At 33.8% G+C, this 14,782-nt stretch overlaps 1 protein-coding gene across 1 annotated transcript; it reads left to right on the top strand.

Annotated features, from left to right (window-relative positions):
* The first annotated feature begins 4,776 nt into the window (after positions 1-4,776).
* Positions 4,777-13,631, top strand: LOC144844996 (low-density lipoprotein receptor-related protein 6-like). Its single transcript, XM_078702112.1, has 8 exons — positions 4,777-4,831; positions 7,719-7,789; positions 9,574-9,816; positions 9,964-10,123; positions 12,127-12,266; positions 12,705-12,956; positions 13,253-13,363; positions 13,592-13,631. Exons 2-8 carry the CDS (start codon positions 7,729-7,731, stop codon positions 13,621-13,623), a joined length of 999 nt encoding a protein of 332 aa, XP_078558238.1. The 5' UTR covers positions 4,777-4,831; positions 7,719-7,728; the 3' UTR covers positions 13,624-13,631.
* Positions 13,632-14,782: the final 1,151 nt, after the last annotated feature.

The following is a 14,782-nucleotide window of genomic DNA, read 5'->3' as shown; positions in this document are numbered from 1 at the left end:
TACGTGCCAAATTTTTTTCCAAATCTTATATTTTTTTGCTCAATTAATTTATCTTTCGAAATTGTCATCTTAAAGTTTAGTTTGATAACGTCATCATGCCAAAAAATTAGAACATGTGTGTCCCGTAATTTCACCTATGCTACACTGTATATAGATATACAGTATATACTGTACATATTGTATATGGCGTATAGGCACAACTCAGCACTATAAGCATATAATAGGATGGCATACATCAACATTTTCCGATCGTATGTTAACGTACGTGCATGTTTAAAAAAAATTAATTTCAGTAAAATGATAAAAATGATCACCTATAATTCGTCAAAGTGACGAATTAAATTCTAGTTTTGAATTATTATTGGCGTTTTGGTGTAAATATCCCGAGCCGGTACCTAGCCCTGACTCGCTCCGCTCAACAGCAAAGCAGGGGACAATAGAACAGTTCTCGGTACCGTATTGTTCCAGCTAAATTCACATACTCGGCCTAAGCTGTTCACTCATCGACTCGCCTGAGGTATTACGTAACCAACATTCCAGAGCGATTGTAATTCAGCAACATCTAATTTGCATGTCGGAGCGGATCTGCTGTTTATATTATGCGGTGCTGAACTGTCTGTATCCAGTCTATTGTAGTCAGTGTTCCCGGTACGGTGTTTTTTGGTGATTGTTTTCGTGACTGTGTTTGGTGAATCGTCTGTATTATTAGTACTGTATTAATCTTGGTGTGTTTCTTTGGATTATACTGCAGTCTTTTTCCGTTGATTGATATTATTTGTGGTACGGAATTTTGAGTCGACATAGCGTTTATCAACATGTGTCTCACTAGAAGCGAGTTTTATAGAATTGGACAACTGAACTTAGCAGTTCCCACCAAAGATGTTTTTATGAGAATCAATGAGCTTGGAATAGCATCAACCAAGCCCCGCGGATGTCGTGCCGGAAAAAGAAAACAGAGAGAAATAAAGGTTAGAATTACACCACGTAGAACTAGAAACGGGGAACACCGATCGTCGAAAAGTCAATGTAGAACGATTAAGCAAGATAATCTAGTTGAACTCTCTAATGGGAAATGGACTCTTCCCTCTTTATTTATGACAAATGCTCGATCTCTAAATAATAAAATGGATGAACTGGCTACACGCGTTAGGAAATCTAAACCTGTCGTGATTGCAATTACTGAGACTCACTTAAATCCCGCGTTTCCTGACAAGTTGATAGAGTTAGAGGGATACTCGATGGTGCGACGTGATAGGCAAAATCGCAGCGGTGGAGGTATCATCATGTATGTTCGTGAAGACCTATCTTATCGAGTTTGGTCTGAACTTAATAACGAATCACTGGAAAGTGTGTGGATAACAACCCGGCCAAAACGTTTGCCGCGACAATATTCGAACATCTCCTACGGCCTTATCTATCACCCGGAGAGTTCTGTAAATAATGATTGGGAAATGGCGTCTCACATTACACAGAGTTTAGATTATATTTGTAGTAAACATCCGGAATCATGAATAATCGTCACAGGAGACTTCAACCGAATGAGAGACAACCTTATTGTTAAGTATCCCTTAAAACAGATCGTTAAAGTTTCAACTAGAGATCGCGCATCACTTGATTTAATATATACTAATATGAGCGATGTTTTTAATGCACCTACTAAAGAATCACCTTTAGGACTGTCTGATCACAACGTCATCGTATGCACCCCAATCGTAGGAACATTTAAATCGCCTAACGTCTTCGCTTACCATACAAAACGTAGCTGTAAACCGGGTGCCAAGGAAAACTTCGAACGCGACATTAATAACATTAGATGGCAAGATCTATATCGAATGGATGGATGCTGTAACCAGTTTGAACTGTATCATAAGAACATTTCTGAACTCTTAAATTTACACTTCCCCCCAGTAACGATTAAAAGACTTCTTAAAGATAAGCCATGGGTAAATAATGCGTTTAAAGGTATCGTTTCTAGACGGCAAGCAGCTTTTGCAATTGACCCCATGTCTGCCGAATATAAGAAACTTAGAAACTTATCTAACCGAATGGCTAAATCTTTGAGAGGTGATTTTTATCGTAATAGTATTGCCCAGTTATTCTCGTCCGATTCTAAATCTTGGTGGAGGGGTATTAAACAATTTCTTAATCTCGGAAAGGGTACTAAGTACTTTAAAACTATGGCTAATGAATTATGTAACGGGAACGTATACGATCTTACCACGAAAATTAGTGGTTTTTTCCAGTCCCTGATTTCTGAGTTCAAACCTCTTGAACCAAAAACCAATGATTGTAACACTGTAGTACCACCCCATTTAATTATCACGCCAGAGACAATTGAGTCTAAGCTTAAACTTGTGAAATGTAATAAAGCCCCAGGCCCGGACGGAATCCCTCCGTGGGTACTACGTGATTTTGCCAATGTCCTTTCCAAGCCAATAAGTGCAATAGTTAACTCCAGTTTAAGGGAAGGGGTTCTCCCCATGCTTTGGAAGTCAGCCGATATAATCCCCATTCCAAAGGTTAACCCACCTAAGGTTCTTGAGAATGACTTGCGTCCTATTTCGCTGACTTCCACCACCATGAAAGTTATTGAAGGGATCGTAGGGGAAATGATTTGGGTCCAAATTAAAGATAAAATCAAGTTGAATCAATTTGGTTGCTCTAAGGGTGTGTCTACCACTGACGCTCTTATACTTTTGTTAACCGAATGCTTTAATGCTACTGACCAAGGAGATGAAATGAGATTATTATTGCTTGATTTCAAAAAGGCTTATGATTTAATTGACCATAATATATTAATTGATAAGTTGTATAATTTAGGGGTCGAAGACCATTTAATCTCTTGGATCTATGCTTTTCTATGTGATAGAAAACAACGTGTTAAACTAGGCGATGAAGTGTCCCCTTGGACAGTCGTTAAGGGTGGTATCCCCCAAGGATCCTGGTTGGGGCCCATGTTGTTTATCATCTTTGTCGACGATCTTCTGGATGGGGTGCCGTGCATGAAATACATGGACGACACCTCCATCCATGAACGCGTCGGCAACGATGGGGCAACTGTACTCCAAACCACTCTTGACGAAACTGTCCAGTGGGCTAAGGATAACAATATGTACCTTAATATTAAGAAAACGAAAGAGATGAGAATTAGTTGTAAAAGGTCAAAGACTGCTTTTGAGTCACTCCATGTTGGAGATTGTAATCTGGAACGTGTTGACGAATTTAAACTTCTTGGTGTAATTATTTCTCATAATTTGTCATGGCAACCTCATATTGATCAAATGATTAGTAAATGTAATTCTAGAATGTACTTTCTCAAACAGGTGCGGAGGGCAGGCCTGGATGCCCCCGCACTTGTCCAATTTTATACTAGTATCATTAGACCAATATTAGAATATGCGGCCCCAGTTTGGGGATCAAATATTACGAAGCAACAGAATCAACAACTTGAACAAATTCAGAGAAGGGCCTTTAAATGTATTTTTCCGCATGCTACTTATTCCGATGCCCGCAGCTTCCTTGGTTTTTCTACCTTAGAAGACCGCCGTGTTCGACTGTGCAAGGATTTTTTTGTTAAAATCAAAGACCCCAGTCACAGATTGAATCATTTGTTACCGGAGGCTCCTTCTGCTGCTTATAATCTTAGAAGACTCCGTGAGTTCTGTATCCCTAGAGTTAAAACTAACCGTTCAAAAACGTTTATTATTAATCACGGATTATTCCAAAAATGGTAAACATTTTGTGTTATGTTTCCGCGACCTTCCGTACCTTTGTGTGTAAATATTATTGAAAATTTTTGAAGTTTTTAACATTTTTTAAATTTGTAAACATTTTTAATACTTTTAAATTTTTATCCTGCAGACCTATGTCTTTAACAATTTGAATTTTATATTTATTGTTTTTATAATAAGTGATTTTTAATTGTAATTTTGTTTTAATTTTTTGATTGTATGTTCTACATTTCTGAATGTCTTTTATATTTGTATATTGCATTTTATTTTTCTGAGTGAAACGCTTTTGTTAAACTTCAATCTTTCGTTTGATTGCAATAAAGTTCTATTCGTATTCGTATTCGTATTCGTAGGTTATTTTGTAGTTTTAATAAAGTTGATCACTTCTGTAGAAAAACAAAACTAAAAAAAAAATGTTTCCACTTATAAAATGACAAAATAAATGGTTAAATTCAACCAAAAATATATTGGCTGGCAGCCAATTTGACTATATTTTGCTTTAAATTACAGTTTTTTCTCGACCTAATTTTCGGTCAAAGTGGATAACAATTATGTGACATTAAAATGGTATATTCAACAAAAAAATTCAATAATTATTTTTTCAGGGGGACAATACATCTTCAAGGATGACTTAAAATTAACATAACAATCGTTAGGAAACACGCCAAATCATACAATATTTCAATCGCAATTTGCATGGTGCATTAATTATTAGTTTAAATTTCTGTGGAATTATCTTATTATGTATATTTCAACTTTTTCCTACAAAATTTACATACAGACTCGATATCTTATATCTTAACCTAGCCCTACCCAAAACCTTTTCGTGCATAACCATATTTTGAATTCTAGATATTATTGTGGGGGTTTTTGTGTTTTTTTTTATAGAAATTCACAATCAATTAGGTCAGGTAAATTGTCAGTACTAATACACATTTATTATGAATATTATAAAGATTATTCTTAGTTTTCCTACCATACAATAAAATATTCACTGAAGCATAAATAAATCGAATCAAAAGAGGACCAACTACCTGTTTGTTACACGGATTCCATTCGTTCGGTAGAGTTTACAACAGCTTAAAATAACTTGTCTGTGGGTAAGTTTTATTGTTAAAAAGTAGAATTACAGTACTACGTACATCTGAGATTGAATAATTACTATTGTTTATACAATTAGTTCAATCAAGGCATGGAGATATGATCAAGGCAATCTAACAACAGGACACTGAGCTCGGCTTGCCAAGATAGGAACTCGTACAGTCCTTTGATCTTATTTTTGACAAATACCAACAGTGTATGTACATAATCTCCGCGACTCGCGGTGTCTGTTGAGGGGCGTGGAACTGATCGTGTCGCAACCACAGATAAACCCTTTGGTCCCCGGAACTCAGCATCCTGTTGTTAGATTGCCTTGGTTCAATAAGCCTATCTATTTGATTAATCAATTCTGTAACCAATTATGTTGAATGATTTGTTGGTTTTTCAAATCTTAATTAAATTGTTATTAATTTTCTATGGTTATTTGTTATTCGTTTTCTGTAAGCCTCACACATTTATTATTAACAAAAGTAGACCTTTCTTATTCACTATTTCCATTTGACACTGTAGAAATTCGAAATTCAAAAGAATTCATACAATACAATTGTTTTAATATATTCACGTTATTTTAAAATTTACAACAGTGCTAATAAAATAACTGCCAGAATGGCCGTGCTAAGCTAAATGTCATGGGTGTCTAGAAAACTCAGATCTCAGATCTGAGTTTTCTAGTTCCAAAATGGAACTAGAAAACCCAGATCATCAAATGGATCGTTCCATTATTATCAGAGGGTAGCTTGTTTGAAATACTACGTACAGAATTATACGTTTTCTTACTAATAATAATAATTATTGTAACTTGTAGTAGCGGCCTATGTTAAATCATAAAGAAATACAGTATGCACCTTTTAAAATGTAGGCTTAGCATTTAGGCCTAGCCTAGCTAAGCAAACTCAATTCAAGGCTCAACGTGTGGGCGCTATCGCGATGTATCGCGAAGAGTAGGCCTAACCCGGGTACTAGGCTAGAAGTGGTCAACTCGTACCCAAAATAACTCGTACCTATTCCCAACTTGGCTAACTCGTACCTCAACAAACTCGTACCCACACCAACTCGTACATACCTAATTTTTAAGCCTACATTTTAACGGTAACATGCACTGTATTTTCTTTATGATTTAAGCCGTAGGCCGCTTCTACATGTTACAATATTAGTAAGAACATGGAGGAAATATACAGTATATTTCCTCCATGGTAAGAAAACGTATCAGTTTTAATAATACTCTAGTATTTCAAATGACCTACCTTCTGATTAATAATGGAATGATCCAAATGACCTACCAACCAATCATCTGAGTTATCTAGTTCCATTTTGGAACTAGAAAACTCAGATATTGATATCTGAATTTTCTAGATCTAGAAAACTCAGATATCTGAGATCTGAGTTTTTTAGACACCCAAATGTTATGCATTCAATAGAACATGAATCCAGTCATATGAATTGTGTGACCCTTGACCCTACACTTTCCACACTCGCCATGAATTATACTATTGATCAAAAGTGTTTTGGCTCGATCGGAGCAATTTTTAAATTACATGAACTTAGTGGCGCCCTCCTTGATATCGGATTCATACTCACCCTATCCCCAGGATTGTTTTCTTTTCCAAGTTTTAGCTCGACCGGAGCAATTTAAATTTTCTGAGATTTCATCTTGACCTATGACCTTGACGACCTAACTCGTTTTTTCTTATACCGAGTTGCACCCACCGCCATGTTTCAGCTCGATCGGAGCAAATTTTTTATTTACCATGATATTTGCATTGCATGACCTTCGGTGGTGCCCTTCTCGATATCGGATTCATACTCACTCAAGTCTGAAGACCGTGCGACTCGTCGTAGTCTCTGAATAAACCCTAGATTTATATTTAAAACAAGAAATATTTCTTACAAAAAACGCCGCTCGACATTTTAAAATTAATCATTGTTCTTTCTATATTAATAATTTATAGAAATATGTTTTTGTTACCATGGAAACGTGTAACAAAATAAAAATATGTAGGTTAATCGCAAAACTACACAAAATCTAACTAATTTCTGCTAATTTTCAACAGCATTTGAAGGAAGACATGTGTACCTTTCCAACAATGTATTATTTGCCAACAAATATTAATCTACTAATTAAAAAATGGCATTTAAAAATGATCAATTTTGAACTTTAATGTGCTGTGTGTGTGTGACCTCAACCTTTAGGCATGCAACTGAATACCCTCTAGAGACAACGTGACTTCACGGTGGTACAAGTGAGAAAATTCTTCCGTCTGTTGATTCGCGTCAACCAATCAAAGGGCGAGAATCCAAAATCGTTCAACCGTGAGCCCTCATAGACTCTCTTTTCCCAGACATTGTTTGGGTCCAGCAGCTATAAATTATAGTCGAGTTTACAAATTTCCAAAACTGTCGACCTTAGAACTATAGCTACCGCGATGATAAAGCTTCTTAATGAGTATGTCCTCTTGGGACATTGCTGGCTAATGCCGCGGCGCGAAAAACTTAATCCCCATGGCAGTGGTTTAGTATATACATCGACCAATTTAGCCACCTTCCCGAACTCCGATCAAAACCCAACGGACAAGATATGGATGGGGAGATAAGCCGGTTAGACCAGATGGCGAGTTTGTAAAATGTCGCGTCTGAAACTTAGTAGACTTTTTCGCGATTTTTGGAAAGAAGGAAAGAAAAAAAGTATCGTTTGTGAAACAAAATCCAGTTAACAGCAGCTGACTGGATAAAAACTTGTGGTAGTATATAGTGTATTTTACTGCAATACATCCCATTGTTGAAATGGGGGAAAAAAAACACGACATTTGATACTATTCGATATCATAATCAAATGAAAACACATCCCTAAGTGTGTTATAATAGTCTCTGGTGGTATTTTCTGTTTAGAAGCAACACGATGGCATTCATACTTTTTGCAATGTACCTAATGACGTCACACGTAGGATTCATTTTCGGTGGTAAGTAGCCCATATTGAACATTGTCTTTAGGATTAGTAAACTAAACATTGTCCTCAGATAGGTGGTAATTCTACCGTCATGGGCTGTTTTGTTAACCAGATCACCATGGGAGAACCCTCTACCCGTCTCCTTAACCTATTGGCATTTTGACTCACTCAATAATGCTATATCATCAGTTTTAAAGTTATATAGCTGTATAATACAACTCCCAAACAGCATTTCTACTGTAAACAGCTTAAAATAATTTTACAATATTTCTATTGTACTTTTTCCCGCATACTTCTTTTTGTCATTCAAATTATTACAATATACGATTTTTATAAGATATTTATTCTAACTTTAAAAGAAGATTCAACGGCATCTAAATAAAAATTATATAACATACGCCTACGGTCGACGACCACTCAACCGGACCGACTTACCTAAAACGTTCCGCCGTTTTGATTTAGCCTTTTACTTGTCATTATTTGCATCACTATTGAGATCCAGCACTGATAATAACAACCAGTGAATCCATAATTACTTAATTTCATCGAAGCGTTTACAGAGATTTTGGTCTTTAATGCAGTAGTAAAAATATATGAATAAGAATATATATCATATATCATAATTTTTACTCTACAGCTCACTATGTCGGTCGGTCGGTCAGTCGGTTGGTCGGTAAACACTAACTTGAGCACGCGACTGCAGCCATGTATATGGTCTTGATAAAGTTATATAGCTGTATATACAACACCACAAACACCACAACAGCAATCATAAATAATTGTAAATCTCGGAAAATATCTAATATTCTTTATTATAGACCATTTTATAATTCTACTGTAAACACCTTAAAATAATTTTACACTATTTCTATTCTTGTCATTTAAATTATTACAATATACGATTTTCATAAGTTATTTCCTCTAACTTTAAAAGAAGATTCAACGGCATTTAAATAAAAATTATATAATTACTACGGTCGATCACGACCACTCAACCGGACCGACTTACCTAAAAACGTTCCGCCGTTTTGATTTAGCCTTTTACTTATCATTATTTGCATCACTATTGAGATCCAGCACTGATAATAACAACCAGTGAATCCATAATTACTTAATTTCATCGAAGCGTTTACAAAGATTTTGGTCTTTAATGCAGTAGTAAAAATATATGAATAAGAATATATTTGCTACACGAGCGTAGTGATATTCAGGACATTTCAGCGATTTAAAATTGTTCAACATTTTCGCATCACACGATCTATATGGCCGCCTGATTTTTTTAATTGGATTTTTCAATTCAATTCAATCTTTTATTTCGCAATCTCTTGTTCTAATAAAAATAAACATAATTACGATAAGTTAACAAAAACTCGTTATGCAAGCTGTTGAATTATATGAATTCATGTAAAAAGTTTGCCTATCCGATGTTCACGTCTTTAGTCATTATAATTCACCACATTGAAAAGACCGAGTATTTCGCTTCTAGATCAAGTTCAAATGTGTATGTCCAATTTCCTTCAAATTTAATTTCTTTCTCAAACAGACAATGCTTCATGTTAAATTTCGTTATCATTAAAACATTCCAATTAAGGTCCCCGTGATACACCTGCTACAATCACTATCAGCACTTTCGACATAAGTTCCGTACATCGCATTATGTCGGATAAATTTCTTAAACAATCCTATTTCATTCACACTTACTATTTTTGTAAAAGTAAATATCAGAAAATCATGGTCAACTTAACGAATTAAAATCTAGTTGTAATTATTGTTGATACAAAATTGTTACTTTACAGGGGATATAATGTTTGTGGCCAACCTCAACCCTCCGGGAATTTACTCTTCAAACATAAGTCCTGAGAATACAAGCTTACACTTTACTGAACCGATACAGGAAGTTTCACTAAGCAGACCTAAGGCTCTTGATTATGATCCGAACAATTCAACGTTATACTGGTTTGACGTGTCATCACCTTACATTGGATGGTATTCGTTTGCCACTAACGAAAATGGAGTTGTTGGTAATAATATATATGGAGGTAAGAACATGTTTTAACTATTTATGTATTATACTATATTACTATATTATTAGATGTTTATCTAGTAACTTTTTCTCTATTTTCACTGTTCTATATCAGCTTTCTATTAATATGTTAGATCTATAGAATATGCATTTTCATTAATAGTTGATGCTTTAGCCGTTGATGGGGAAAAAAACAAACTTTATTGGACGATTTCTGCAGATTCTAAAATCGAAACAGTAAATACCGATGGAACGAATAAAACGATTCTAGTTGATACTAATTTAGATGAGCCGCTTGCGATTGAGGTAGAAACTATTAACGGGTATGTTATAATGATTAATGAATTACTATAGATTCACTCACTCACAACTCTATAAAATAGTAATAATGTATAACAATTAGGCATTTAGGGTAAACTGGGGTAAGTGGGACACATAAGCATTTATTCATTCAGAATGTCCATAATTTAAGCTGGAAATGTTTGAAATTACTCACAATGCAAGAACAGGTACCCTAGCACATTATTAAAAAAAAAAAAATTTCATAGAGTAATGCATTATGGGAGGGGTGTTAGGTAACTATGGGTGTGTCATCGGTCCACATACCCCAGCGAGTTGGGGTAAGTGGACCGGCTTTAACTTTCAAAGTAAACCATAATAAAACACACTATATACAACATTTTAGTGTTCACTTAAGAACCTTTTAATCAGTACTTCAATTGTTTAACTTTAATATGTGCTCAAACCAACAATTGATGAACTCAAATTATTCATTTGATTGTTATTTTGGCCGATTTCACAATTTTTCCTAATTTCGACATACATTACAAACATACGTAGCAAGTTCTTTATTTTTTCCATACAACCCAGTGCAAGATTCATGAAACCATAAACTACAACCTCCAATACATTGCCACCAATCATCATCTTCATTATCGTCCCAATAAAAGCCATTGCAGTGGCCACAGTATTCGGATGGATCATTATTTTCAGGAGACACGGGTCGGTCTGTTTTTGCATTTTTCGCCTTTTTCTTTCTTTTTCTTTTCCATGTGCTCTTGTCTTTTCAATCTTTTGTCTGTTTTTTCTTGATCTTTTTATTTTCTTTTTTCTTCTCTTTCATTTTTCTAAGAATTTTTGTCCCTTGCAATTACTATAGATAAAATTGAAAAATATTATTATTAAAAAATATTTAAAAAGTAATATGATAATAAAAACTGACTTTCAATTACCAAACATTACTTTTAGAACCAAAACAAATTATATTTCATCAAATGTGTAATGTGTAAACTACTGTTGTTGTGATAAAACACTTGGTGTTCAAGAAAAAACATAGAAAATGTATACACATATATAAGAATTTAATACTGGTCCACATACCCCACTAACGGGGTAACTGGGACGCCTTATTTATAATACAATTAAATAATTGAAAAAATATCTGAAATCATTTTCAAAACAATTTTATGTTAAAAATATGTATCTAAAATACAACTAGATACATGGCTGTTTAAATTTATGTTTTTAACTAAAATTAAAATAAAATTTAAAATTACTCCACTAAAATAATCCTAATCCAAGATGGCGCCGGAAAATGTATAAATTACCACCAAAATATTACATAAAATTTGAAATAATATTAACATTAAATCTTAAGGGAATGCATTTATATTTTTGTTATATTTATATTAAAATGTGTGGAAACTATTTTTTTTTTAATATCACGATTATTTACGTTTAAATTATCAAAATAAAATCTGTCACTTATATGAAGACACAACATTTACAATGTCAATAACTATGATTTTGAAACTTAACCCTAATTTTAAAATAAAATTATGAAAATATAACTTACCCCTAGGCCTTGTTAAATGAACAGCAAGCAAGCCCACACATGCCCGACACACAGTGGACGAAAAAACTATTAGAATCGGCCAAAAATAAGGCTAAAATCGTACAAATATAAAAGGAACTAAAAACACACAAATCTAGAAATACTAATGATTGATTTTAGATGAAATAAAATCTAACTTAGAATCAATATTTTGTAAAATTAAGCAATTTTTCTTAACGGGAACACAGCATGCAATACCTCATTCGAAAGCTAACAAAATCTGTTTGTTTGTGCAAATTTGATTGTGTTCTCTGCTTTAACAATAGAGGGATATAATCCTGTTTAAATGCAAAGTGGTCCGGCTGCCCCACCGGACCACTTACCCCAGTTTACCCTACTGCTTTTATTGGTCGAATCTACGTTGTTGTAAACAAACGTTGTCAGAGATAATATATATATTTAGATAGATATAGATAAATTATTCTTTATCAGAATCAGATACCTTTACTGGTCTAATACTGGGAACAGCGTGCAAAATATAGAGCGAGCGCCATTAGATGACTTGAGTAAAAGAACCCAAATAGTTACGGGCGGACTTGTGTATCCAAGTGGAATTGCTTTATCAGTTTCCGGTAAGAAATTTGTATTATCAATATTATTGTTATAAATCTTGGTTTTGTGCTAATATCTCAAAAATGCCCTTAATGGCAGACTAATTGTGGAGACGGTATAAATAATTTGTTTCGTATTTGCAAGAATGTCCGACTACATTACTGAAGGGCCTACTAATTCTGGATTTGGACTAACTTTTATAAGGCCCATACCTTGATTGTTAATTAATTGTATAGCTATTTCAGACCTAACTAGCATAATAGTTAAATAAAAGTATCAGTTGTTTGAGGTAGTTTGGGGCGTTTTAGAGAATTATACATGTTATTTATTTTTATAAAATGTTACAAAAATGTGGATTTTTTTTAAATGTAGTAGGGCTAATCACAGATTGAAATCTGTTTATTGACATTGAATTGAAATCTAGTATTGATATAATAATTATAATCATTATCTTCAAGATGGAAAGATGTACTGGTGTGATTCGGGAACTGATGTCATTGAGGAAGCTAACCTTGACGGAACCGAAAGAAGAATTATTGCTAATGTGACAGGACACCCTTTTGATATTGAAGTTTATGAAAACAATCTGTACTGGACAGATTTGACAGGTGGCATACATCGATTGGATAGAATGACTGGAATACAATCAAAGGAGAGTAGCGATAGTCGGTTGCTCCAAACAGGATCCTTGTATGTAAGCCCCTTTAAAGGTAACCTTTTAAAATATTATAGTATTCAAACTCACATTGTTTAGATAATATATCAAATCACAGTCTTTACTGCAGTACATGCAATTTTGTGCTGCACCACCATGCCACTTCGCGAGTGTTAAATTGGAGTTAATGTCTTACCTTCGCCAATTTTCTCACATGCCTTCTGTTTCACACAATCATTAAAATACATTATAATTTAAATAAAGGGCTCTAAATATCTATATCCCATCATTGTATACCATAAAGTAAAGTAATAAATATTTTCATATATTTTCATTAATTTATTTATAAAGTTCAAGATGATTGCGGTGGATGCATGAATAATGGAAGCTGTGTTTCTACTGAAGATGATATAAGCGCCTGCACATGCCCGACTGGCTACATGGGAGAACTCTGTGAAACAAGTAATTAAAAGAAAGATTATTTCTCATAGAATGCCCACGGTTTAGAACATTAGGATAAACCCTAACTCATTTCAATTGGAATTAGGTTTTTGTCATGTGAAGTCAATTTCAAAACAAATATTCAAAATTGTATATCATTTGAGTAATAACTAAACGACATATAAATCATTCCTCTTATATTTTCAATGTCTTAATTTAATTTGTTTCTTGTTTTTCTTCTTGTTTCAGTTGTTGGATACTGCCCGTGTGCTTTGCCATAACTCGTTTGTCATAAATCATTTTCAATATGTTAACCAAATGTATTATTGGTATTATATCTATCGGTAATGAGTGTTTAATAATTTTAGCATAGTTTTAATCATAGTCATAATCATAGTTTTTACTTTTCGTTGATTATAATATTAAAGATCGTGGCCAATTTCCTCGAAGTCTGCTGTAAAGCAGAAACGGTCAAGTGAATAGAATTCGAATACAAATTAACATAATAAGCGTTTTGTCATTTATAGGCCTATGTATTATGTCAAATATTATTATATATTATTATATATTATATTAAAGTTGGTTGTCTAATATAACCGTATATAGATCTTCTTTCCCACCGGACGTTGGCCGGCGAGCAGTCTTAAAGTAAAGTAAACTGAAATTGCATTTTCTCGAGAACTACTCGTCCAAAAACCTTCATTTTTGTACAAGAGGCAAGAGCTATAATTTTGGATGTGTAATTTTAAAACATAATTTGATTTAATGTACAGGTTTTTTGATACGAGTAGTTTTAAAAAGCTATTTCTTTTCAAATTCACCCGTTTGTTTTTGGCGTTCCTGTTCTATTGTTAGTCAACTGAACCTACCTTTACACCAAATTCATATACATACTTGTAGTGAAATTAGTCTACACACAGCATTAAGACACAAAAATATATATTCATTAATCAGAAATCTTTTGTAGGAGAATTTCACAGTAGGTTTTCTGGTTGTTTATTTAACTTACACACAACTCGAAGTCTGGTAATTTTCAGTTTATTAATCAGAATAGTAACTTAAAGTTATTCTTTACACATATCAGTCCATACAAGTAATTCCTCCATTAAAAGTTGTATCTTATGATAAAAGTGTCGATTTTTCAGTCTTAATTGTTTTGATGTTTTCCGTATCAAAGTAAAGATACATTGTATTTTAACGGCAGAATATTAATACTATACGCCCACTATATAAACTTTGTCAATCAAAGTGTGTACGACTAGTATTTATTTATATATATTATTATTAGGTCAGAGGTCAATATAACAAATTACAAATAGAAATATGTATGTTGTAAACAATTGAGACCAAAGGAAACCCTATACAGTTAGCAGTTGAAAAGATATATACTATGATCATACATTAGGCCATTTGTCACTAACATTTTAAATAAAAGAAAAA

Source organism: Antedon bifida, chromosome 6 (assembly GCF_963402885.1).
Source record: "Antedon bifida chromosome 6, ecAntBifi1.1, whole genome shotgun sequence".
Lineage (NCBI taxonomy): Eukaryota > Metazoa > Echinodermata > Crinoidea > Comatulida > Antedonidae > Antedon > Antedon bifida.
Note: the sequence above shows the minus strand (reverse complement) of the source record. Positions and strands in the feature narration are given on the sequence as shown.

Excerpts from the sequence above, each read along its gene's own strand:
- LOC144844996 (XM_078702112.1), top strand. The coding sequence starts at position 7,729 with ATGGCATTCATACTTTTTGCAATGTACCTAATGACGTCACACGTAGGA. Across the intron at positions 12,957-13,252 it reads GTATGTAAGCCCCTTTAAAG|TTCAAGATGATTGCGGTGGA; the intron begins GTAACCTTTTAA and ends TTATTTATAAAG. Across the intron at positions 13,364-13,591 it reads GGGAGAACTCTGTGAAACAA|TTGTTGGATACTGCCCGTGT; the intron begins GTAATTAAAAGA and ends TTCTTGTTTCAG.